At 41.0% G+C, this 23615-nt stretch overlaps 1 protein-coding gene across 1 annotated transcript in view; it reads right to left on the bottom strand.

Annotated features, from left to right (window-relative positions):
* Positions 1 to 22752: 22752 nt before the first annotated feature.
* The window catches only part of ANXA7 (annexin A7), a 1208209-nt gene continuing 1207346 nt past the window's right edge, over positions 22753 to 23615 (bottom strand). Inside the window, exon 13 of the mRNA XM_044056080.1 lies at positions 22753 to 23356. Within this exon, the coding sequence (XP_043912015.1) occupies positions 23234 to 23356 (123 nt within the window). The 3' untranslated portion in view covers positions 22753 to 23233. The remainder of the gene's footprint in view (positions 23357 to 23615) is intronic.

Raw genomic sequence — 23615 nt, 5'->3', positions numbered from 1 at the left:
GATTCCAAAGTCTGGGTCTGGCCTCGGCTGATTCGCACTTTCCCCGACGTCAGAGCGTCTGGGGTATAAAAGCATCAGCCGATGCCATCTTCCTCAGTTTTTCTTGCCCCAGATGCCAGGTGCCCTCTAGGAAGGCTAAATTTGGATAAATGCAATAAAATTCCAAACATTTGCAAAAATATATATATATACATGCATATACAAACAAATACACCATAATAGATTCCCCCAGCTAGCTAAAAGAGGGGTAAGCACCCTAGGAATACCACAGAGGGGTAGGAGGGAGGGTAAACCTGACTGCAGATGCAAACCTATCGGACATCTACATTTATGGTAGGTACAAAACTGTACTATGTCCTTCAAGGATGCATCTGCAGTCATCACATATGGGTAGAATACCATAGCCAAACTGGGGGTGGAGGTGCTAAGTGAAGGATGGTGTAGTTAAGATACCCTGCAGGACTGCTGTAGCAAAACCTGCTCTGGATCTGGAGTATAAAGGTAAATTGTAATGCTTGACAAATGTATGCACGGAGCTCCATGTAGCAGCTTCTAAAATGTCTTTGGTAGCCACCCCTCTTAGGAAGGCTGTGGTGGTGGCTGTGGCTCTCGTGGAATGAGGTCTAATGTTAGCTGGCACAGTCTTTCCATGAAAGGAGTAACAAAAACGAATGCAATTTCCTATCCATTTCGAAATTGTTTGTTTGGAAATTGCTTTTCCTTGTACCCCAGCAGCATATGCTACAAACAACTGGTCAGTATTTCTGTAACTTTTAGTTCTGTCCAAGTAGTAGCGTAGTTGTCTGTGTATGTCCAGGGTGTGCAGAAGTCTCTCCCCTTTATTTTGTGGCTGTGGGAAGAATGTAGGCAAGTGAATAGCTTGGTTCAAAAATACCCTGGATACCACCTTTGGCATGAATGTAGGATTGGTTCTCAAAGAAACTCTGTCCTGATGAAAGATAAGGAATGGCTGCACCGCCATTAAAGCTTGTAGCGCAGATACTCTTCTTGCTGAGGTTATGGCCAGAAGGAAGGCAGTTTTCCAAGACAAAAACTGTACATCTGCCGATGCTGCTGGTTCAAAGGGAGGAAGTGTTAGTTTTTCCAACACGAAATTCAGGTCCCAAGTAGGTAGAGGTGGTTTCCTTGGAGGATTAATGTTTTTGATTCCTCTTAGAAACTGCCTTAGTAGAGGGTGAGAGAAGACAGGTGGATTTAAATTGTATTCTGCTGAGATTGCTGAAGCATGTATCTTGATGGAAGAGTAAGACAGGCCACTGTGGGACAATTCTGCCAAATATTCCAGTATATATGCCATATTCATCACAGTCACATCTAGGCCCTTTGCTGTGTTCCAGGTGTGAAATCTTTTCCATTTTGCTGTATATGCCTTCCTTGTGGAAGATCGGCGAGCTTCCATAATAATATCCTTCACTCTCTGGGAGAGGTTATCCTGAGGAGGAGTCATGGTATTCTCCAGGCAGTCAGCTGCAAGGTTTTCAGGCTGGAGTGTAGAGTCCTGAAATTGTGCTGCATCAGTAGGAGTGGCCATAGGGGGAGAGGCCATGGTTTCGTCTGTGACTAGCTCTTTAACAGTGGGTACCAGTGCTGTCTTGGCCAGTTTGGGGCTATCAGGATTACTCTGGGCTGCTCTGTCCTGATCTTCAGTAGGACCTTGGTCATTAGTGGAAGAGGTGGGAAAGCATACACTGTTAGAGCTTTCCAGCTGAAAGAGAGCGCGTCCACTTTCCATGCTTGTGGGTGGTATGTCCTTGAGCAGAATTTCTTCAGTTGATGATTTTGGGGGGAAGCGAAGAGATCTATTTCTGGCCTTCCCCATGATTGTGTGATTTGTAAGAAGATGTCTGGGTGCAGCATCCATTCGTGTGCATTCATGGTAGTTCTGCTTAAGCTGTCTGCCAGTGTATTGTCTTTCCCTGGTACGAATTGGGACTGTAGCTGTATGTTGAGTTGCAATGCAAGTTCCCATAGATTCATTGTCAGTCTGCAAAGAGGGTAGGAATGGGTGCCTCCTTGCTTGTTTATGTACCACATAACTGTGGTGTTGTCTGTCCTTATGAGCAGGTGACCTTGCTGAAGGAAAGGTTTGAAGGCCTTGATTGCGTGTATCACTGCCAGCATTTCCTTTTGGTTTATGTGCATGTGCAGCTCTCTTTGTGACCATAGCCCTTGGATACATTTGTCCTCCATGTGCGCTCCCCAACCTTGGTCTGACGCGTCCGTGGTGATGGTTTGGTTGGCCCTTGGCTTGCTGAAGGGCAGCCCGCTGTTCGACTGGCAGGCTTGAGCCCACCACAGGAATTCCTTTTGAAGGCAAGGAATGAGTGGGATCAGAGCTTCTAAGCTGTGACTGTGCTGAGTCCATAAACTTCTTAGGTACCATTGTAATTTCCTCATATGCAGCCTTGCTTGTGGAAACAGAAGAATGCAAGATGCCATGTAACCCAGGGCCTGCAGGATTTTCCTTGCAGTCATCTGAGTTTGTCTTGTGAGATTCTGAAAGTAAACTGGTAGCTGTTTTTGTTTTTCTTCTGTGAGAAAAGCCATCTGGGTGGTTGTGTCTAGATCCGCACCCAGAAAAGTTATTCTTTGGGATGGAACCAGTCTTGATTTGTGGATGTTGACTGTATATCCCAAGGCCTGTAACAGGTGGATGGCATAGTCCAAGTCCTTTAACAAAGTTTGCTTGTTGTCCGCTTGTATTAGGCAGTCGTCCAGATAAGGGTAGATTTGAATCCCCTGAAGTCTGCAGTGTGCAATTACTGATGCCAGGCATTTCGTGAATACTCTGGGCACAGTAGATAAGCCAAAGGGCAATGCTGAGAATTGATAATGCTCTGACCCTGCAAGAAATCTGAGGTGTCTTCTGCAGCTTTGTCGAATAGGGACATGCAGGTATGCCTCCTTGAGGTCTAGAGTCACCAGCCAAGACCCCTTGCCCAGCATGGGAAGGAGTTGCTGTAGAGTCAGCATTTTGAATTTTGGCACAATGAGGTACGTATTCAGTGCGGACAAGTCGAGAATAGGCCTCCATTGATTTTCTTTTCTTGGAACAAGGAATAATCTTGAGTAAAATCCCTGGCCTTGTTCTGAAAGAGGTACCTTTTCTATGGCTTTCATTTGCATTAAGTTGGTAATTTGCTTCAAAGCCTCTGCCCTCTGATTTGGTGGCAGGTTTGGCATGCCTTTTCTTTTTGGGAATGAGTGGAAATGGAACCTGTATCCTTTGTCTATTATTTGCAGTGTCCATGTGTCCCTTGTAATGCTGTGCCAATTTTTTGAGAATAAAGAAAGCTTTCTGCCCAAAGGTGCTTCTTATTGAACCCTGGTCGGCGGAGTCAAAATGAAGTCATTGAGTCTGTCCTGGTGTAGCAGTTGTAGTTCCTGCACTACCTTTCTGGTTGGGAGGCTGCCACTGACGGCCTCTGTAGGAGCCTCTAGCTTGCCCTCTCTACCTCTGGCACGTCTATTCCTGCCTCTATGAGATCTGTGAGTCCGGAAAGGACCAATTTTTAGTAGGCCAATTTCTGCTGAATCTCGGTGGTTGGACTTGCAGAAAGTCTTTAACTGTTTGGACAGATTTTGCCTTTTCTTCAAATTTCTTTAAAACCTCTTGAGCCGTGGAACCAAATAATTTTTGCTTTTCCATAGGAGCATCCAAAAGCTTAGCTTTAACATGGTCTGGCAGTGATTGTTCCTTCAACCAGGCATGCCTACGTATAACTGCACCTGTCATAGCTGATCTACATGAAGCTTCCAATGCATCATATCCACACTGCAAGAAATGGTTACTAACCTGCTGGGAGTTATGCACCAGATCCTGAAGGGATTTGCGATCAAGGGGTTCAGAAGAAGACAGTTTCTTATGCAATTCATCTAGTAAATACTCTTGGTACTGTATCATATGGAATTGACAGTTTAATGCCCTCATGGAAAAAGTTGCAGAAGTATACACTTTCTTACCCCATCTCTCTAATGCTCTGGACTCCCTTTCAGAGGGTAGAGGATTTTTAGCAGTGGCAGCTGCAACCCCTTTAGGGCCCTGGGAAATAGTTTCTGGATCAGCAGAGTGGGCCTTGTACAGGTGAAAATGTGAGTCCGGGACCATGTAGTACCTATCAGGTTTGGCAGGAGCCAGAGGGAGAGAGTCAGGGGCAGTACAAGCATCTGAATAGACATCATCAATGACATTCAAAACAGGAGGTATAGCTAAGGGCCTATGCTGAGGTAAATGTAAAAAGGTCCTTAATCTCTTTCTGGAATCAGAGAATTCCTGACCCTGCCATTGAAAATGTTCTCTCATAGTGTGTAATGTTTCTCCAAATGAAAACTCTTCAGGAGGGGAGGCCGAGGGAATAGATTCTTCAGCATCAGAATCCTCGTAGGCCGAATAAGCCTCCTCCTGGTGGTCTGACAGAGCAGAGCCATCCGTGGACTCATCTGAGGACTGTGGATCAGAGGGCTCAACCCTGGGTCTTTTGTCTGGAGGTGGCTGAGAGCCCTATGTCCGGCTGAGGTTGGGAGCCTCTAATTAATGAAATCAGATCCTCTGCAAGGGTAATAATCTGAGAGCTAGAAGAAGGTCTCTGAGAGGAAACTTTGGGAGGCAAAGCCTTAGAAAGTTTAGCAGCCTTAGCCCTAGAGAAAGCCTTAATGGACATGGAAGCAGGGGGTCTGGCTGCACCACCTGCAGGAGTAGACTTATCTAAAGTAATGGTGTCGGAAGGTTCCTGGACACCGGTTTCAGTAGGTAATTCAATGACAGACTCGGCCGGGGCCTCCGGGGCCGAGGTAGTCGGTTGTGTGGTTTCGGTAGAAGGAAGTACTAAGGACTCTGTTTCAGCCGAGACCGAGACACTCGTGGTAGGCCTGACCGAGGTTTCAGCCGAAACCGCAGCCTGCGTGTGTCGGCCCTTGTCCTTCCGTTTTTTGACTAAATGCGAAGTCGGAGTCTCTGACGGCATCTTATAAGCAAAACTAGCCCCAAAAAACTCCTCTGCAAACTCCGACCGACGTCTAAGTGATAGTCGGTTGAAGGAAGCACAGGCTGAACAGGCCGAGACGTCGTGGTCTGGGCCTAGGCAGGGGAGGCAGTAAGAGTGGAAATCCTTATGAGGTATTTGTTTCCCACAGGTTAAACAATTAACTTTATCTGACATCGGCTGAGGCAAGAAAAAGTCCCCAACGGGGTACTTAGCTTTTTCGAAGCCTTCGGTAGCTGAATCACAGGAGCTGACCGACCGGCACTTGCGAACTGCTTCTGCTTCGGGCACCACGCGGCAAGAAAGACTGAGGAAGATGGCATCGGCTGATGCTTTTATACCCCAGACACTCTGACGTCGGGGAAAGTGCGACATCAGCCGAGGCCAGACCCAGACTTTGGAATCCGGCCGACCGAAGGTCTGCCTGAGGCAGGACAACCCATATGTGATGACTGCAGATGCATCCTTGAAGGACATCATACCTTTACTCCTTAATTGAGTTTTTTTTTCCATTTGCACATTACTAGGGATTCATCTAACTTTACTTCAGGGCACATATTCACTCTGTGGCTTTAAAATATTAATGTGATACAAGTGCTCTAAGAGCCTTCCCTTTCCTGTCTTTAGCATTTCCATCACCTCAAATGCCCCCTTGCAACTTAGCCAGAAATTTGTTCACTGTGCAGAGTACTAATACTTGATCCCCCATGTTGAACTTTCTAAAGTGGACATTTTTATTATAGGCTGATTGTGGCATCTCCTGGGCTTTCTGTATGTGGCCATTTACTGTTAGCATGACCAGCTTTATTTTATCCAGAAAACTAATGTAATGCTCTGTCATGCTTTTCAGTGGTGTTTTCTCTTCTTAAGTTTATAGCTATATCGAGCTATATCTGGGATGGTAGCTGTAAGAGTTCAGACAGGGTAAATCCAGTTTAAGCTTGTGGCACTTTTCTTATTCCAAATGGCAAGTATGGTAACAGTTTATCCCAATCCTTACCATCTGTAGCATTAACTTTTCTTAACAAAAATGTCCATGTTTTACTGAAACTCTGCCAAACCATTGTTCCGTAGAGGGTATACTGACATATGTAACCCTTTCATTTTTAAGGCTGTGTCACAACTGATGCAATAACCTTAACATAAAGGTACAGTAAAGTCTATATCGGGGCTATCCCCCCTGGGAAAGCCAGTACAAGTTCTCTGGCATTAGCCTTGCATAATGCTACAGTTTCTGGAAGTTTTGTAGCATAGGCCATTATTACTAGTATGTGCTGATAATGATAACCATTACTAGATTTTACTAGTGGGCCCAAAATATCCATTGTAATGTGTTGAAATGGCAGTGGACTCTTAAATCCAACATGGGTTGCAGTTTGCTGACATTCTGGACAAGAAGTACAGAAACATTCTATTTCTTAATTTAGTGGCTAAGACTCTTGCCTATGTATTGCCCATCCTTTGGTGATGTAACATGAGAGGACTGTGGGTTAACTTCATTACTATAATTTTGTAAGGTTTTTCGCAGAAACTGATGTAGAATTTCCCTTTCTTTACCTACTCTATAGAAGTGATCTTTTTTTAACACGTAATAGAGGTAAGAAGCAGATGGAACATACTGTTTGCTACCGTCTTTCCAAACATGACCAATCTCTCCCGCCTACAAACCTATTACTTTTATTTTCAGTTATGTTGAGTTTTTCTACTTATAAAAATATCCACTAATCTCCTTGTCACAATGAACCTATAACTTATATTTGCTGTTTATTTTATAAAGATTGTACATCAGCCTGTAACAGCGGCTTCTCTCCTCCAGTAATATATATATATATATATATATATATATATATATATATATTTTTTTTTTAATAAGATATCCACAAATCTCTGTATCACAAGTACCCATAACTTGTATTTGCTGGCAATATTGTATCACCTTGTTTTATAAAGTTTGTAAATATCTGTTTTTATTAAGTATGTAATTGGAGCTTTTCTCTCCCAGCCTCTGCTGAAAATGGGTTCTTTTTGACCCTGCACTTTCCCAGTAAACAAATGTCAAATAAATAAATCTTCCCGGCAACCATAGTTATATTTTTTCTTGCTCTACTTAAAGTATTATTTTACCTTTGTGCTTTCTTAAAAGTTTGTACAGCTTACCTTTAAGTCCATTAACTCATGATTACTTTCTTCTCTAGTTTTTCTAGAGATGGATGGTATAGCTTCTGTCGTCCCAAATAGCACTGAAGCTCTGTGACTTCATCTACAAGGGGTAGTTCCAGACATAAGTCTCTTCTCTATATTTTCCAGTTTCTAAGCAAGCATCCAGACGGTTCTATTTTCTTTAGCTTTCTGTTCCCCTTGGATAGAAATGGGTTTGGAATTCTGCATTTTTCTATCTCACCTTTAGTACTCAATTGTCTTTCTTTTACTTGTATCCATTCTGTTTCTTTACAGGTGTCTGTGAGGACATCTGTGTCATACTCTAAGAGTTTTCAGTCGGTTCACCTTCAGTTTCTATATGACACCCTTCTGGTGTTGGGTTTTTGATGATCTGTGATTGGAAGAGGTTTCTGTTAACACACACAATCCTTTTTACCACTAGCCATAACCAAGTTATCTTTTTTTTTCTAGCTTCTGTCCTAAAACCCTTCTCCTGGTTTTGATTCAGTGTCTGTCCTTCATTCCTCTGTTCTTATAATGGATGGGTACATCACATTATTTTATTTTTTTCTTATTGGGTGTATTGGCTTGCCACACAGTATCCATAAATGTCCCTCCTCTGTATCTTTCATAGTGCCATAAATATTGAAAATCTTTTCCTACTGTAACATCATGAGCTAAGTCAAGAGCCACACTAGGGTATAAAGGATTCCCTAAAACTGAATTTCTACATGTGTGTGCAATGATATTCCTTTTTATTGTAATGAACATGTCACCACCTTTTGTCAGTAGCTTTATTAAACAGGAACCTCCAACAAAGGTAATCATGCTTCCAGAATCTAGTAAACCTTGAACTTCTCTCCCAAAAATATAGCACACTATTAATTTGGCTGCAACACAACCGCATAATGCTGACTCAAAAATTCTAACTTAAATCTTATCACATTCCATAAGAACAGGATTAGGGGGAAAATAATCTGGCTATGTGACACCTCCCCTCCACATTTGAAATAAGTTAACAATGTACACTAAATGACATTCTCTGCAGGGCTTCCTCAAAAATCCACAGGACATCAATAGCAGATAGGAGTATTTCCAGCAGCTTCTGAATGAAGAAAACCCCACAGAACCTGAACTGTCCCAGACACAGCTTATGCTTAGAGAATAGGAGACACCCACCATAAAAGAAGTAAGAACATCACTAAGGAAAATGAAATCAGGGAAGGCAGCAGGCTCAGATGAGTTCACAGCAGATATGATAAAGATACTGGTGAGATAGAGGAGAAATGGCTTCTGAGGGTACTCATAGTGTGGAGAGAAAGATGAATCCCAGATGACTGGGGAATAAGCATACTAGTGCAAGTGTTCAAGAACAAAGGGGGCATTCACAACTGGGCAGTACAGATATATCAAATTCCTGTCACAGTGCATGAAAGTCCTGGAGAGGGTGATTGATAAACTACTACATGGAGTAGTAGCAAGTAAGATGGGGGATGAGCAGTTTGTATTCAGATCAGGCTGCAGCACAACTGACCTAATGTTTGCAGTGAAATTGATAGTTTAGAGGGAGGATTCCAACTGGGCATTCTTAGACTTGGAGAAAGCATATAAGGTCCCAAAAAAGTTTATTTGGGCAGTCCTGTGGTGGTTGGAAGTCTAAGAAACACTGGTAGAATTAGTGCAGGCTATGTACTAGGACCCAGTGACTCAAGTACAAATAGTATTTGGTCTCACAGGGGTTCCCAGTGGGTGTGCACCAGGGTTCAGCTTTGACCCCCCCACTGCCCAGAGAAGTGCCAGAAACCTAGTCTCTACCATCTTCCTAGAATTATCAAAAGCTTTTGATTTTGTATTCCACCAGAAAGTCTTGAATAAACTTTTATTCTTAGTGCTCACCAGCTCTTCACTGTAATGGTTCCATAGCTACCTCTCAGAGCATAAGCAATCATCATCCTCTTTTCTGGTTTTCTACATGGAGTTGGGGTGTCATGCATACCTCTCAACTGTACAGATCGATAGTTTAGAGGAGGGAGGAGTCCAACGGGGATAGACAATAGGAGATGGCTAAATTGAATAGAGAGAGATGGTGACAATTGAGGAAACCCTGCAGAGAATGTCGTTTAGTGTACATTGTTAACTTATGCCAAATGTGGAGGGGGAGGTGTCACGTAGATTTTTGGCCTGTTTCCCATACAATTTGTAGTTTTCGGGCAAACCACTAGGATGATCTGTGGATTGAAGTCACTAAATAATGAAATACATTTGAGTTTCAGTTTTCAAATTCTTCAGAAAATGTATGTTAAAACAAACGTTACTATAGCAACATTTTCTTTATAAGAGCAATATTTAAAATATGATCCTATTTTTGAGCCTTTGTCCCCATCGTTTTATTAGGCTTTGTCCAGATTTCTTGCACTGAGGTTGAAAGGTATGTTGTCATATCAATTGTCACCATCTCTCTCTGTTCACTGCTACTTTCCTACCTTCTTTGACGTTTGTGCCTGACTGTCACAGGTTTTCTCTCACACAATCCATCCACCCCATTTGCTGGATGCTTTTGTTTCTTCTTGCCTTCTTCCTGTTGGTCACAAATCATCTTCTACTTTTCTGTACATGTGCCTGAACCACCATAATGTGTTCTGTTTGAACTTTTTTGCAATTGTCGCTACTTTGGCTTCTGCTCTTATGTACTAATATCTGTTCCACAGTGTGCAACCTACCTCCCCCATCTCAGGCATTTACATCTCCATCACCTCTAGCTTCCTCAACTGTTCTGCCTTTACTGCCCAGGTTTCTGTACCACACAGCAATATTGGTCACACCACTGTTTTGTAAACTTACTTTTCAGCTTCTTTGGCATTCTTCTGTCATACACCACACCTGACACACTGTGGCAGTTGGCTGCAGCCTTTCTGATTCTAGCTTTGACCTCCTCATTAAGACTTCACTTCTCTTCAACCACCCTCTCAGATACTTGAAGCTGTTAATCTGTTCCACTATTTTATGTTATCTCTCAATTCTCATCTTCTGAACTCCATTTGATGGCATTACAACTGTCTTATTTGTACTCAGTTTTATCCCATGAGCCTTCAGTTTTGCATTCCATTCTCCTAACATTTGCTGAAGTTCTTGCTCAGTGTCCGACTGTAATACCACATCATCTGCATAGAGCAGCTTTGTTAATCTGTTCTGTTTGCTAATGTAGTCCAGCATTAGTATGAACAGCAGTTTTCTCTTGGACCTTGTATGCATGGACATTTGCAGTCATAAGGTGCAGGTACATGATGGCCATCCAAATTACCAGGCTTTCAAGGAGGCCACCCACTCAAAATCAAAAGTCAAGTGTCTGAATCTCAGACATCCACCTCCTTAGGTTACTTGTCTTTTCTACATGCAACAGGTTAAGTCCAATTAACCATACCTCCTCCCCAGGACTATTAGAAGATGTCTCAGGATTTTATGGACTTTATACAAAGCCTGCAGCTTAAACCAGACCAGCAAACAGCGTTGGGAATGCCACTTTAGAAGAGGAAAAGGGAGCACTCTTTTCTCAAGGGCTTATTCTTACAAGAGGTCTTCCTATGACACTGACAAGCTGGACAGCTTGCCCTCTGCATCAATACTGGGGGATGTCTCATCTGATGATACCTTGTGCAGAATGAAAGATCACTTGAAATGGGAGGCAAAAGAGGATTTGGAGGCCAAGAGATACTACATGACCCTTCTGGGATTGGGTACTTAGAAGCCTTTTACCAGCTTTGTGGGATGCTTTTCTAGTGTAGAAATATTTGTACAAGAACCCAGACCCATCTGTGTATCACTAGTCTTGAAAAACTGGTTCCAGCCTGTAATACACTTCCAAGTGATGAAAAGAGTAGACTCTCATACAGCTTCAGGAAGAAAGTCTATATAATAGTTGCTTGGACCTTTGGAACTCTAAATTGCCAGACATACAAAATACCAAGTTTTACTCTTCAGTGAGCTAAGAGAGAAAGCAGGGGAGGTATCTGACACTTCTCAGAAAATGAAACCACTGGAATTAGTAGTAGTGATTATTCAATGGCAGTGAATAATTTACTGCTGTTTCTGAGTGGCAGAGATTACTGGCTGGAGTTCTAGCTGCTTCCTTATTGGTTCTATCAATTTAGCCATCTCCCATTGTCTTTTCTCAAGAGTTATGGAGAAAAAGTTATATCAAGTATTGAGAGAATATGTTTCTACTGTTTTCTAAACTTAAACTACTCATATTAACCAAAAAAGTAAGTCATATGGCTGCACTTAAATTCATTTTGATGTTTTTCATTACTTGCTTATTTTATCAAATTGTATAACTTTTTCATCGATTATGTAAAGTCGGTAGCTTTGTGTTTTAAACAGTTGCCTGGCCATTCATACATTTGTTGGTACATCCATCCTTCTAGTTAAAGTATTTTAAGTGTGATTTTGAACCTTTTAAACTTATTTTTTACGGTTTATTTAGTTTTGCATTCATTAGACCATTGGCTACTTGTACGGTTTATAGATCTTCCATTTTGTTACACTGAGTGTTTTCTCTTGACAATTCATTAGAATGCACTTCCATACTACTAATAAAACTGTTTTATCTGTACCTTTTCACCCTTTTAACATTCTTGCAATTACTTTTTAAAGTTGGTTTTCTAGTCAGAATGTAAATTTGCTGAGAGGAGTAGTAGTTATTCAATAGCAGGGATTAATTCACTGATGTTTCTGAGGGGTGGACATTACTGGCTGAAGTTCTAGCTGCTTTCTTATTGGTTTCTTTACTTTAGCTCCTCAGCTTAACAGTGGTGGGTGGCACTCCTCACAATGTTGTATTTAACAGATGTAAGCACTTTCATTTTTGAATTCTCTCTTAGTTAACTCCACCTCCCAGTTATAGCTAGGTTAAGTAGTGGTACATCATTGCACATCTAAAGTGGACCTCATTGCCTGTCTAGACACATTACTTATTTAAACCAAAAAACGATGGATGAACAAGCTAATATGACTAAAACCAAACCAAAAAAAGCCTGATAGGAATCCAAATGAAGGACTGAAACACAATTCGCCTTTATTCAAAGCAAGTTTAAAACCAAGTTGCACGTCCAAGGCTTAAATCCACAGTTAATGCCACTAAAATTACATACGTTTTCGACCTCTATAACAAAGATCTTCATCAGAAAGCTAAAAAACCATCAAAACAAGATGCCTTTTATACTTCCTCCATTGATTGATTCCACCAATTAACCAATAAAAAACAGTTATAACCATGATGAAAGAGCAATGTGTGAGGAATAAATAAATAAAATTGTTCTTTGTCATAAAAACAAATTATACATTACACATAATACACATTAATCAAACAAAACATTAATATAACATATTAATTAATATATATTAATATACAACAAAGATCTTCATCAGAAAGCTAAAAAACCATCAAAACAAGATGCCTTTTATACTTCCTCCATTGATTGATTCCACCAATTAACCAATAAAAAACAGTTATAACCATGATGAAAGAGCAATGTGTGAGGAATAAATAAATAAAATTGTTCTTTGTCATAAAAACAAATTATACATTACACATAATACACATTAATCAAACAAAACATTAATATTTTATGACCTAAGAAATGTTTAAAATATATAATACATAATCCAATCTAAATAAGTTTAACTACAATAATATAAATATATGTAATACAACAGTGCCACCCTGTGGCATAAATGATAATTTTATAATTTGGCTGCTCTGAGCTTAAGCACTGAAGAAATGGAGAGTATATCATTAAGACCTGGAAATTTTGTGGAATCCACGATTATTTGCCAATAGAGTTCTTTATACTCTAGTTTAGCTTCCCACATACCACCCCTGATTTCCTTAGGAACAACATGCAAAACAAAGAAAGAAAATTAAGCTTGAGAACACCTTAAAGTGTGTCTATACAGTGCATTTTTATTGTATTGTCTTCTAATATCATAAAGGTGTTCATAAATTCGGCTTTTTAATTTTCTTTCTGTTTTCCCCACATAAAAGGAGCTGCAAAAATTGCACGTAGCAATATACACAACCCCTTGAGTGTTACAGTTGGAGTAGCAATCACTGACTATATTTCTGTGCCTTGAAGGGATGGTAATGTGGGTTTTATTGGCTACATAAGCACATTGCGAACAAGCTCCGCATTTGAAAGTCCTTGACCTTCGTAAGGAACTATTAGGTTTGTTATAGGTTCGTTCATAGGTTCGTATTAGGCTATGTGCCCGAGGGCATTTATAAGCCTAGCCAGAGTGTATGTGGCTTACACCACCCCTTAGGATGAAAATACTACGCCCTTTTAGGGTTTAGTTTACTATGCCTCTGTCTAGTAGTGACACAGAGATGACCCCCCGGGGTAAACTTACGATCTCCCATCCACTCGTCGAGATTTCTCTTGAATAGAGTCAGTGAGGAGCTCTGCCTAACATGGACTGAGATTCTGTTCCAGAGTGTAGGGAGCCTCTGGGTTATGAATCTGTCCCTCCAGCACGTTCTATTTATTTCTGTGTTGAGGTTTAAGTCACTTGTTCTCGTGGCTCTGATGGATTTGGATTTTTTGAGGTGGAGCATGTCCATTAATTCAGGATTGGACATGGCCTTGTACGTCAGGCATGGATCACCTCTGAGTAGGCGGTATGCGACTGAATAGAGCTGGAGTTTTTTCAGTCGGGCAGCATATGACATATGTTTAAGACCCTTTATCCTCTTGGTGAGGAACTTTTGGGGTCTTTCCAACTGCTGCAGGTGTCGGGTGAGATACATCCCAAATGGAGCATTGTACTCAATCATTGTCCTGATAAGAGAAGAGTACAGGGGGCACAATGACCTCTCTTGATCTAGATGTGAAACCCTTCATGATAAGGTGGGCAATATAGAAGGACTTCCTAACCACTTTGGCAATGTGAGTGTCAAATGAGAGGTTACTGTCAACCTGGGTCCCTAGGTCCCAGATTACCTCTTCCGTACTTAATGGATTACCGCCTATGTGGTAATTTGTCGGTACCTTGTTTTTCCCAAAGGGTATGAATATACATTTCTTGGTGTTCAGCTTAAGGCCATGGCTCTAGCACCAATTATCCATTTCTATGAGGCGTCTCTGAAGGATGTTTGTGTCCACTGGAGTATCAATTATGGCGCCCAGTTTGCAGTCATCTGCGAACTTTGTCAGCCACAATCCTCCTATGTTTGCCTGTACCTCGGAAAAATAAATGCCGAACAAGAGGGGTCCCAGGACTGAGCCCTGTGGGACACCACTTGTAACTGGCTTAGAGTCTAACATAGCTCCAGCAACTCTGACCCTGTGGGTTCTGTCCTTGAGCCAGTTTGCAACCCATCTTGTGACATATGGGTTTACATTTAAGCTGGTGAGTTTGTCTATGATGCCCAAGTGGGGTATTGTGTCAAAGGCTTTTGCAAGGTCAAGGTAGGCTGTGTGAACTGCCTTGCCCTCATCAATGGCCTTAGTGACTGTTTCAAAAAAGTCGACCAAGTTCAAAAGGCAGGATCTGCCCTTGACAAAGCCAAATTGGGTAGGATCCAATGTCTGTAGGTCCCCAATGTCTTTGTTTATGAGTTCCATAATGATCCTCTCCATAGCTTTGCAGACAAGGCTCGTCAAGCTTATGGGGTGGTAATTTCCAGGGTCCGTAGAAGCACCGCCTTTGTGAAGTGGGACCACTGTTGCCGTACGCCACTCTTTGGGTACGTATCCTGTAGTAAGGCTAAGATTAAACAGCAGCCTTATGTGTGGGTTTAGTTCCTCTTGGAGTTCATGTAGCACACAGCCCGGGACACCATCCGGTCCCATTGATGCTGTGTTTTTAGCTGTGCTTTAAACTCAAAAAATTGCTTAAAGTTTTGGTCCTTCCGATAAATAAATTTCAGGGGTTTCTTTTTAAGAACCTCTAGGTCAGAGAATTCAACAAACTTATCCCATTCCCTAACAATAACTTCTTTAATAGCACATGAATCCCCTGAATAATCAAAAATAAAAGCAACTCCAAAATTCTCTCCTGTGTTGTTTGAGGGGACTGGAGAAATAGTATTATGTAAACACCTTCCTAAAATGGGGGCAAACCTATCAATTCTCCCCTGAACCACCACATCCAACATTTCTTCCAATAAACTTTGGGGGTATCCATGTTCCCTAAACATGTCCAAAACTTTATTACTTTCAAGAAAAAAATCATCATCATTGGATGTCATCCTACTAATCCGAACCAATTCAACTTTAACAAGGTTCTTTTTCTGAAAAAAAGGATGACCACTTTTAAAGTGGAGATAGGAATTAGAAAAGGTTTCTTTCCGAAAAATTTTTGATGAGAAACCATCCTTAGTTTTGGTAAGGTTGACATCCAAAATGTAAGAACAAAAGGATTATAACTATAAGTAAAATCCAAAAATGTAGTGGTACCTTTTATATATTCCAAAAATTCAATGAATTTCTCATAAGAACCTTTCCAAAAAATAACTATGTCATCCAAAAACCTTTTATATAAACACCATAATGATGCAAAAGGACTTTTCAGGACATATAGCTCCTCCCACCTAGATAATATAATATTAGCATACGTTGGGGAACATTTGGCACCCATGGCTACTCCTTTGGTTTGTTTAAAAAAACTCTCCCTGAAAAAACATAAAATTGTTATTCAGAATGATATCCATAAACTGTAAACAGTTATTAAAATCATCCTGGGAGAATAGTTTACTATCCCTCATACTCTCTTCCAACCATTGAAGTCCCACATCGTGAGGAATAGACCCAAAGAGGTCCACTACATCCAATGTAACGAACACCAAATCAGGAGAAAGCAAATTAGGTTCAACACACCTGAGAAAATCCCAGGAATCTTTCAGTGTGGCAGTACCCTGGTAAGAAAGGTGTTTCAGTTTCTCATCCACAAACTTTGCCAGTGGGGTCGTAACTGAACCTTCTGAGGAGACAATAATACGCAAAGGAGGGTCCATCTGATCTTTGTGGACCTTAGGTATACCAAACACTGAGGGGACTCTAGGATGTGGATTAGTCAAAAAGTTAAAATTCTCTTGAATTTTATGTTTTTTCAGGGAGAGTTTTTTAAACAAACCAAAGGAGTAGCCATGGGTGCCAAATGTTCCCCAACCTATGCATATATATATATATATATATATATATATATATATATATATATATATATATATATATATATAAGGAGGCCCACCCATCCGTCTCTGGAAGCAGTCAGGGGTCGCTTACCTTTGTATCCAGAAGCCTGGCTAAAAATCACAAAAGACAAATGGGTACAAAGCATCGTATCAAGAGGTTTCTCCATACCCTTTTCTTTTCCCACCCCATACATAAGGAACATTACGAATGTTCCACCCAGTCACAGGAAAAACACACTAGAAATACAGAGGTTGGTAGAAAAAAAAAAGTCATCCAGATCACAATAAATTATGAAAAATCTACCTTTTTGCCATCTTACCATATCGTTTTTATAGGAGCAAATCTAGACACCACCAAAATGATGGTAAAGCTTACCCCAGAAAGAGTTCACAGCCTCGACATCAGGTGTTAATCCTTCTATATAAGAGGAAAGTTCAAGCAAGAACAGTTCTAAAAGTGCTAGGTACCATGGCAGCAGCAATAAACATAATTCCATTAGCACAGCTACATATGACAATTCTTCAGTGGCTGCTATTCACTCAGTGGTCCATACAGGAACTAGCCATGTCCCACCAAATAATAACAGAATCGTTCAGGAAAGGCCTTCATTGGTGGCTTCACTCAACTCGTGTGACTTTAGGTCAACCCTTTGTTCTTCCACAGCCTTCACCCAGTGACAACAGAAGCTTCCCAGATAGGGTGTGGGGGGGGGGGGCATTATCAGGAAACGACGGTCCAAGGCACTTGGCAGAGTCACGAGGCCCACTTGCATATCAATGTCCTAGAGATGAGAGTAGTGCTGTTAGTATTGCAAGCATTCCAAGACTCTCCTTCTGCTAGGAACAATTGCAATACAAACAGCCAATGTGTCAGTGGTGTGGTATATAAACAAACAAGGAGGAACCAGGTCTTACCCCCTTTGCCGAGAGCCCCTGAGAGTATGGCAGTGGGCAACCTCTTCCAAATGCTCTCACAGCAATGCAGATCCTGGGGAAATCCATTGTAATAGCAGACAAACTCAGTAGGGCAATTCTGATGCCTCACTAGTGGTCCCTAAAACAAGACATAGCAATGATTTTCCAAAAATGGGGCCAGCCTTGCTGTGACCTTTTTGCCATGTCCATGAATGCCAAGTGCAGCAGCTACCTTGCCCTAATCCCCCCCCTCTGGGGAGTCACCAAGGGATGCACTTGTACATGATTGGCCCTCGGGTCTCCTCTGTGCCTTCCCTCCCCTCTCATTGATACTCAAAGTTCTTCAGAAAGCCAGTGTCTTGGGATGGACCTTAATACTTATTGCTCCTTAAGGCCTGACTAAGGCTGATTCCCCTTCCTGCGGCCTCATCTTCAGCAGGAGCCTTGGATTCCGGACCTAATTCCAGATCTTCTGACCCATCCATCAGGAATGCTCCAGCCTTCTCTTCAAACCCTCATGTTGAGAGCCTGGCTGCTCCAATTCCAAACATAGCCAGGCTACCTGACGTTTCACCTTCAGTGCAGCATATCCTGATTTCTTCTCATAAAGTTCTGACAAGAAAATTGTACATCAGTGAATTGAAAAATCATATTGACTCTTTCTCTGCACCTATATCTTCCATACTGGAGTTTTTAGTGAAGCTATTTCATGACGGGGCAGCTGCAGCTACTATTTGAGTTCAATTAGCAGTGATCTCTAATTTCCATTTAGGCAAAGCGGGGCAGAACGTTATGTCCCACAACTTTGCAAAGCCTTCTTGAGGGGTACCATCCTGTTAAGACCCCCCATTAAACCACTTCTAGCACCATGGAATTTCAATTTTGTGTTATCCTATATGACCCCCCCCCCCCGAGCCTGCATCATCCTGTGACATAAAGTTCTTAACCTGGAGGACAATTTTCTTAACAGCTATCACTTCAGCTAGAGAAGTTTCGGAGTTACAAGCATTGTCTATCAAACCCCCAAATCCGTCCTTTCTACCAAAAGTATGCTCAGAATCAAACTTAAACCAGTCCATAGACTTGACAGTTTTCTTCCCTAATTATGACAATAAGGCAGAATATATGTTACACCAACTAGATGTTCATAGGCAATTACATTTCTACTTGCATAGAACAAAGGACTTTAGAAAGGCTGACCAAGTCCTTCTCAGACTGCAAAAAAGCTGCTCCAGTTACTAAGTCCACTCTCTCCAGATGGCTGCCAGATTGCATTACATTCACCTACAAATCCCAGAACAACAACTTCCCAACAAATTAAGAGGTCACTCTACTACAGCTATTTCTACCTCTTCTGCCTTTCGGGCTAAACTGCCAATTGATGCCATTTTTGCTGTAGCAACATGGGCAAGATGGGCCTATAATACAAAGTCGAACTAAAACAGGTTCTAACATTGTAATATCAAACCCTAAAGTCCAAAAGTGGAAAATATCGAAGCCACGGCACATCGACTTTTTCCCCATGGAAAATAAAAATCGGTGGGCCGTTTTCGGGGGCTTTGCTATTTCCTCCACTGTGGTGCGATCTCGGAGTTGGTATATTTAAGTAGGGGTGTGTGTGGGGCATAACCCCCCACATTGGGGGGTGTGGGGGTCAAAGCCCCCCCCCCCCACTTCAGTTTAGGTTTACGGTTAAGTTTTTTTTTGTCATGGAACAGTGATTTTTTTTCCCTGAGAAAAATAATCGCTGTTCTGTGGTTTCAGTTTTCTTGGGTTTCGAACATAACTGTTCAATATTACAATGATCAAACTTTTGTAAGTTCGACGTTGTGACATAGACCCGGGCAAAACCTCATACCTTTATTACTCATTATAAAGTTGATTTGGCCTCCAGGGACAAGGCCTCTTTTGGGTCCACCCGAGAAAGATGGTGCTTGAGATGCAGTCCCAACCAGTAAAGAATAACAAAGTTATATACTCACCATAACGTTCCATGGGTATTGCCCATCTCACCTTCATTCTTACATCCCACCCTCCTTCCCCCATCCTTTCGCTCCTGGAGGACCAAGAGGATTAATTTGGTGACTAATATTCTCTGATCCTCTTCTTGGTTTGTAAATCAGTAAATTTGTATAAGCTTATATTAGTAGCATCATAGGATAGGGTGTAAACCACAAGCTAGTTGAATACTTCAAGCTTTTGTAAAAGGCAGAATCAGAAGCAAGGATCAGTTCCGAACCCAACCAGTACAGAATGAAGTTGAGATGGACAACACACATGGAATGTTATGGTGAGTACATACTTCCTTTTTCTTTCCCTTACCCTAGGGTACAACAGGCATGACCAATCCAAGAGTGGACTTTCTACTACCACTAGGAATGGCAATCAGGAAAAATAAGAAAGGACAAGGGGATCACAAAGGGAAGCATGGGAACCCCTGGGCTGTACTTCAGATCAGGAGCAACTAAAACTAACCCATGCTTCTCCCTCTCCCCTTACCATCTCCTAAAATCCCATCATAGCCAGCCCAAACCTCTCCATACCCCAACATAGACAACAAAAAATTGGAGGCTAGATGGTCTTATTTGAAGAACAGTGGTACCAAATAGCACAAGACAGCAGGGGTCCTTCAGGTGTGCAGACTAGAGTTTCTGACAAGACCACCATTCCAAATGACTCCACCAATACCAAATGAACAAGAACTGCTGCACCCCCTTCAACAACTACACAGATACTGCTGAAGGGAGAAGGTGGCTCACGTTTCTACTCAAAATTATACCTATCACTCAGTTAAGTTGGTCCATGAAGAATCACTCTAGACTTTTCTAGATGAAACAAATTCCTCAAAGTGCCAAAATTCAAAGTGTTGACCCCACAGGTTCACCTACTACTCCTTTTTCACCAAGCTCTGATGGTCACCTTAGATCTTGAGGATACCTCCCTACATATTTCCTTTCACAGGAACCACACAAGTTTTCTCAGATTCAAAGGAGGGACTATCAATTTCTTCTATATCCCCTGCGTGATCCTGTTGTTAGGGTCTTTACTAAGTGCATAGTGGGAGTATTCATCTACTGCTGAACCAAAGGCATTCACACATTTACTTTTACCTAGACAACTGCTTGATTCAGGTCCAGTTCCAAAAGGATGTTGAGACAGGTATTCAAATTTTACCCTGGATTTTTTTCAGCATCACAGGCCTCTCTCTCAGCCTCCCCAAGTGCAGCTTTAACTCAAGGGATATTTATACATTCAAACCTATGGACAGCAAGACTAAAAACAAGGATGATCTAGCCCTGGCTTTTAGGCACCTGCATGTTGACATTTCCCTTAGGAAATTATCACTTGTGCTGTTTATATAACACTGGAAGTGATTTGTAGTTTTTTGTAGCTTTGCTTATACTGTGGAGTTGGTATACATTGTTAAGGGGGTAGGGGTTACAGGGGCCCCATCCTCCTGAAAAAAAATATATATTTTACCTCTGGATTTAAATATGGCTGTGTTCATCCAGCTGCAGTTTCATCTGGATGAAACTCAGTGATTCATAGTGGAACAAACTGATACACTACTTGGATGGGGCAAACATACAAGAAGCATATATCAACTTTTTTGTGTTTGCAGTGAAAAGAGAAAGGAAACCTGCCTGGTTCACTGCATATCATTTTGATGTTCTATTCATGGCACAAACCAGGGAATGTGGAATAGGGATTTCCAGATACTTCCAGTAGGAGTGAAAGCAACTGGCATAATAAAATCATTAAATATGGATCACTATTCAGTAGCCATAACCATGATATAATTCCCAGACCTGCTGCCTGTTGGATTTCCTGAGTTAGGCTGCAAGAAACTCTGCAAAGTAGCCTTGGGAGAAGCCTTTCACAATTCTGGAGGTGATGTCCACTTCTCATTTATTCAATCTCATCATCCTAGTTGCTTCTACTACTGGAAGTATCCAGGTATATCGGTTCCACATTTCTCTAGTTTCTACTTGCACATCTCAATATTGTATAAACTGTCAAACATTACAGTCACTAGATGTACAGACTGCACTAATTAATGTTGTGTTTGCCCTTTTCTGTTTAACTACAGTATCTGTGCTTCCTGTGTCTACTTTAAAAATTGGTATTAAATGGTCCCATGTAACTATTACTTCTTCATTTTCAGGAACTCTCTGTGGTTCACTTGCACTGCATTCCAGTTACTTGTGTAATGTTTATAGTCTTTCAGTACACAGATGGTCAATCATAATCTTGTCAACACGTAACGTGCAATTGCTTCTAGATCTGTCCTGCAGAAACTACATTCTTCTTTATATACCACTTTTCTATAGATTTTTTTTAACTAATGCACAAATTGCCCACTACCCTGATATGCCACTATGCCTTTCATCTGATGGTTTACTGCTTCTTAAACATTCAATATGTAAAATCCTGATCAACATGTGGTTGTTTCAAGAGTTATTTATAGCTGCTAATAATACAGACCTTCCAGTTTTCTTTTTTTCCCTTCTAGCCACTACCTTTACATTTTTCTTTTGCTGCCTTTTTTACCCCCATTTTCTCGGTTTATTTTCACATCCACTCCCTTCCAAAATGCTGCAGTTATCTTCTTTTTTTAACTGAAGGGTCTACTGAGCCCACCAGCTCCCCTAGACTTGCTCCAGCAACATTTGGGGTCAGTAAGGAGTTTGAGGCATCCAGAGGCACTGTCCTACTACTACATAGGGAGTGTTTCACCTATTACTCTAAACCTCTGCCCCCACCCAGTAACACCCAGAGGGTGGGGATTGCAGTATGCATCAGCAGTGAACCTCCCCTCATTTCTTCAAGGGACTGATTTCAGCAAGATGCCTCACATACCCTGAGCACCGCAGATTTGTTTCCCCATTCTCCACCAGGGAAATCAAACCACATGAGTATGACCCAAACAAGTGTGCCTTCCATCACCACATGATGGGCAGACACATCCTCTTTGCCTGTGTGGTCCAGTGCCTGAAACACTATTCAAACTTGGGTTACCTGGGCTGTAGTGAGGGTTTTTTATCCTTCTATGCAACTGGCACAGGCTAAGGATTCTGCTATTAATCTGAGCAAAGTTATCATCTTAGACTTTTATTTCATTCATAGATCAGATGCCATTAGATGTGTGTGCATTTCCAGAACTGCAAACCTGTATGTGTTAGTCCATTTCAAAGTGGCCCATGATTCCTTAGAATGAGTAATTTTTCCATATATCATCTGAAAGGAAACATTTCTCTTGTCTTTCTATCCAACACTTCTTGGGGCCAGTAGATCCTGGCAAAGCTGTAAATTAAAACAGGCAGGTAAAGTTTATTTACAGATTGAATTTTAATTTATGGCTGACTTGCTGATGCTCCTTGATAAGCAAAGGCTTGCACGTAGCAGTGAGCCAAACATAAAAATTTCAGATTTGAAGAACAATACAATTTCACCATTCAATATATATATATATAATGTGTGTCGATATATATGTATTATTAACTTTTATTTGATTTGCTTTATATTAAATGTTCTTTTATTTTGTAATAGGTTCCAACACCTTCATGACTACAATGGTATACTAGGAATCAATTGCATAGTGTTAATACATTTTAAGCTAGCAAATGTTTTAGAGCTGTAACATGCTTCCACAGTGATAACATTGATATTAATATAAAAAATATTTCTACATGCTACAAAGTATTATTTTTTAAAAGTAAAAAAAATAATTTCAAACATTCTGCCGTTCTATGCTAATGTAACAGAATTTGTTTCTCTTAAACATTTAAAGAGTTTTGCAGCGAACATGCAGTTTAGAAACTTTTGCACTGTCTAGAGAAATTCTTTCCATTTCAAAACTACAGCTTAATGACTAGTCATAAATAGAAAAGTACTAAACATTGGTAATGTAGGTGTAAAGCTCAAAATGTCAAAGACTACAAATAGTAAGGCACTTCTGTCAATGGCACTACTGTCCGACAATTGCTAAAAGTAAATGCTTGTAGTGCCCACTTGCGTCACTGTCAATCATGGTTGCTAAACTCTTTTGGTACATATGTGCAAATGCTTCCTTGATTTGTACAAGGTCAGTCTGCAAGGAAAAAAAATGGAAAAACAAATTAACATCAGTGTGAATGTAAACAGATGGACATAAACACAAGCAGAAAAAAACATTTACGGTGCAAGCAATATAGTTTTACAGCAGATCTCTGAGGATTTGGATACAACTTAAGCCATCATTAGTATTTACATTTGAAATTAAACTTTATGAACATCTATGTACCAATATGACAAATATTCCTTCAAGTGCCATTTTCTTTTCTCTTGGTGCCAGTGGCATCTAGTATGGG

The sequence above is a fragment of the Protopterus annectens genome, chromosome 14.part0 (assembly GCF_019279795.1).
Source record: "Protopterus annectens isolate FY-2018-M chromosome 14.part0, PAN1.0, whole genome shotgun sequence".
NCBI lineage: Eukaryota > Metazoa > Chordata > Ceratodontiformes > Protopteridae > Protopterus > Protopterus annectens.
The sequence above is the reverse complement of the archived record's forward strand: the minus strand, read 5'-3'. Positions and strand labels throughout refer to the sequence as shown.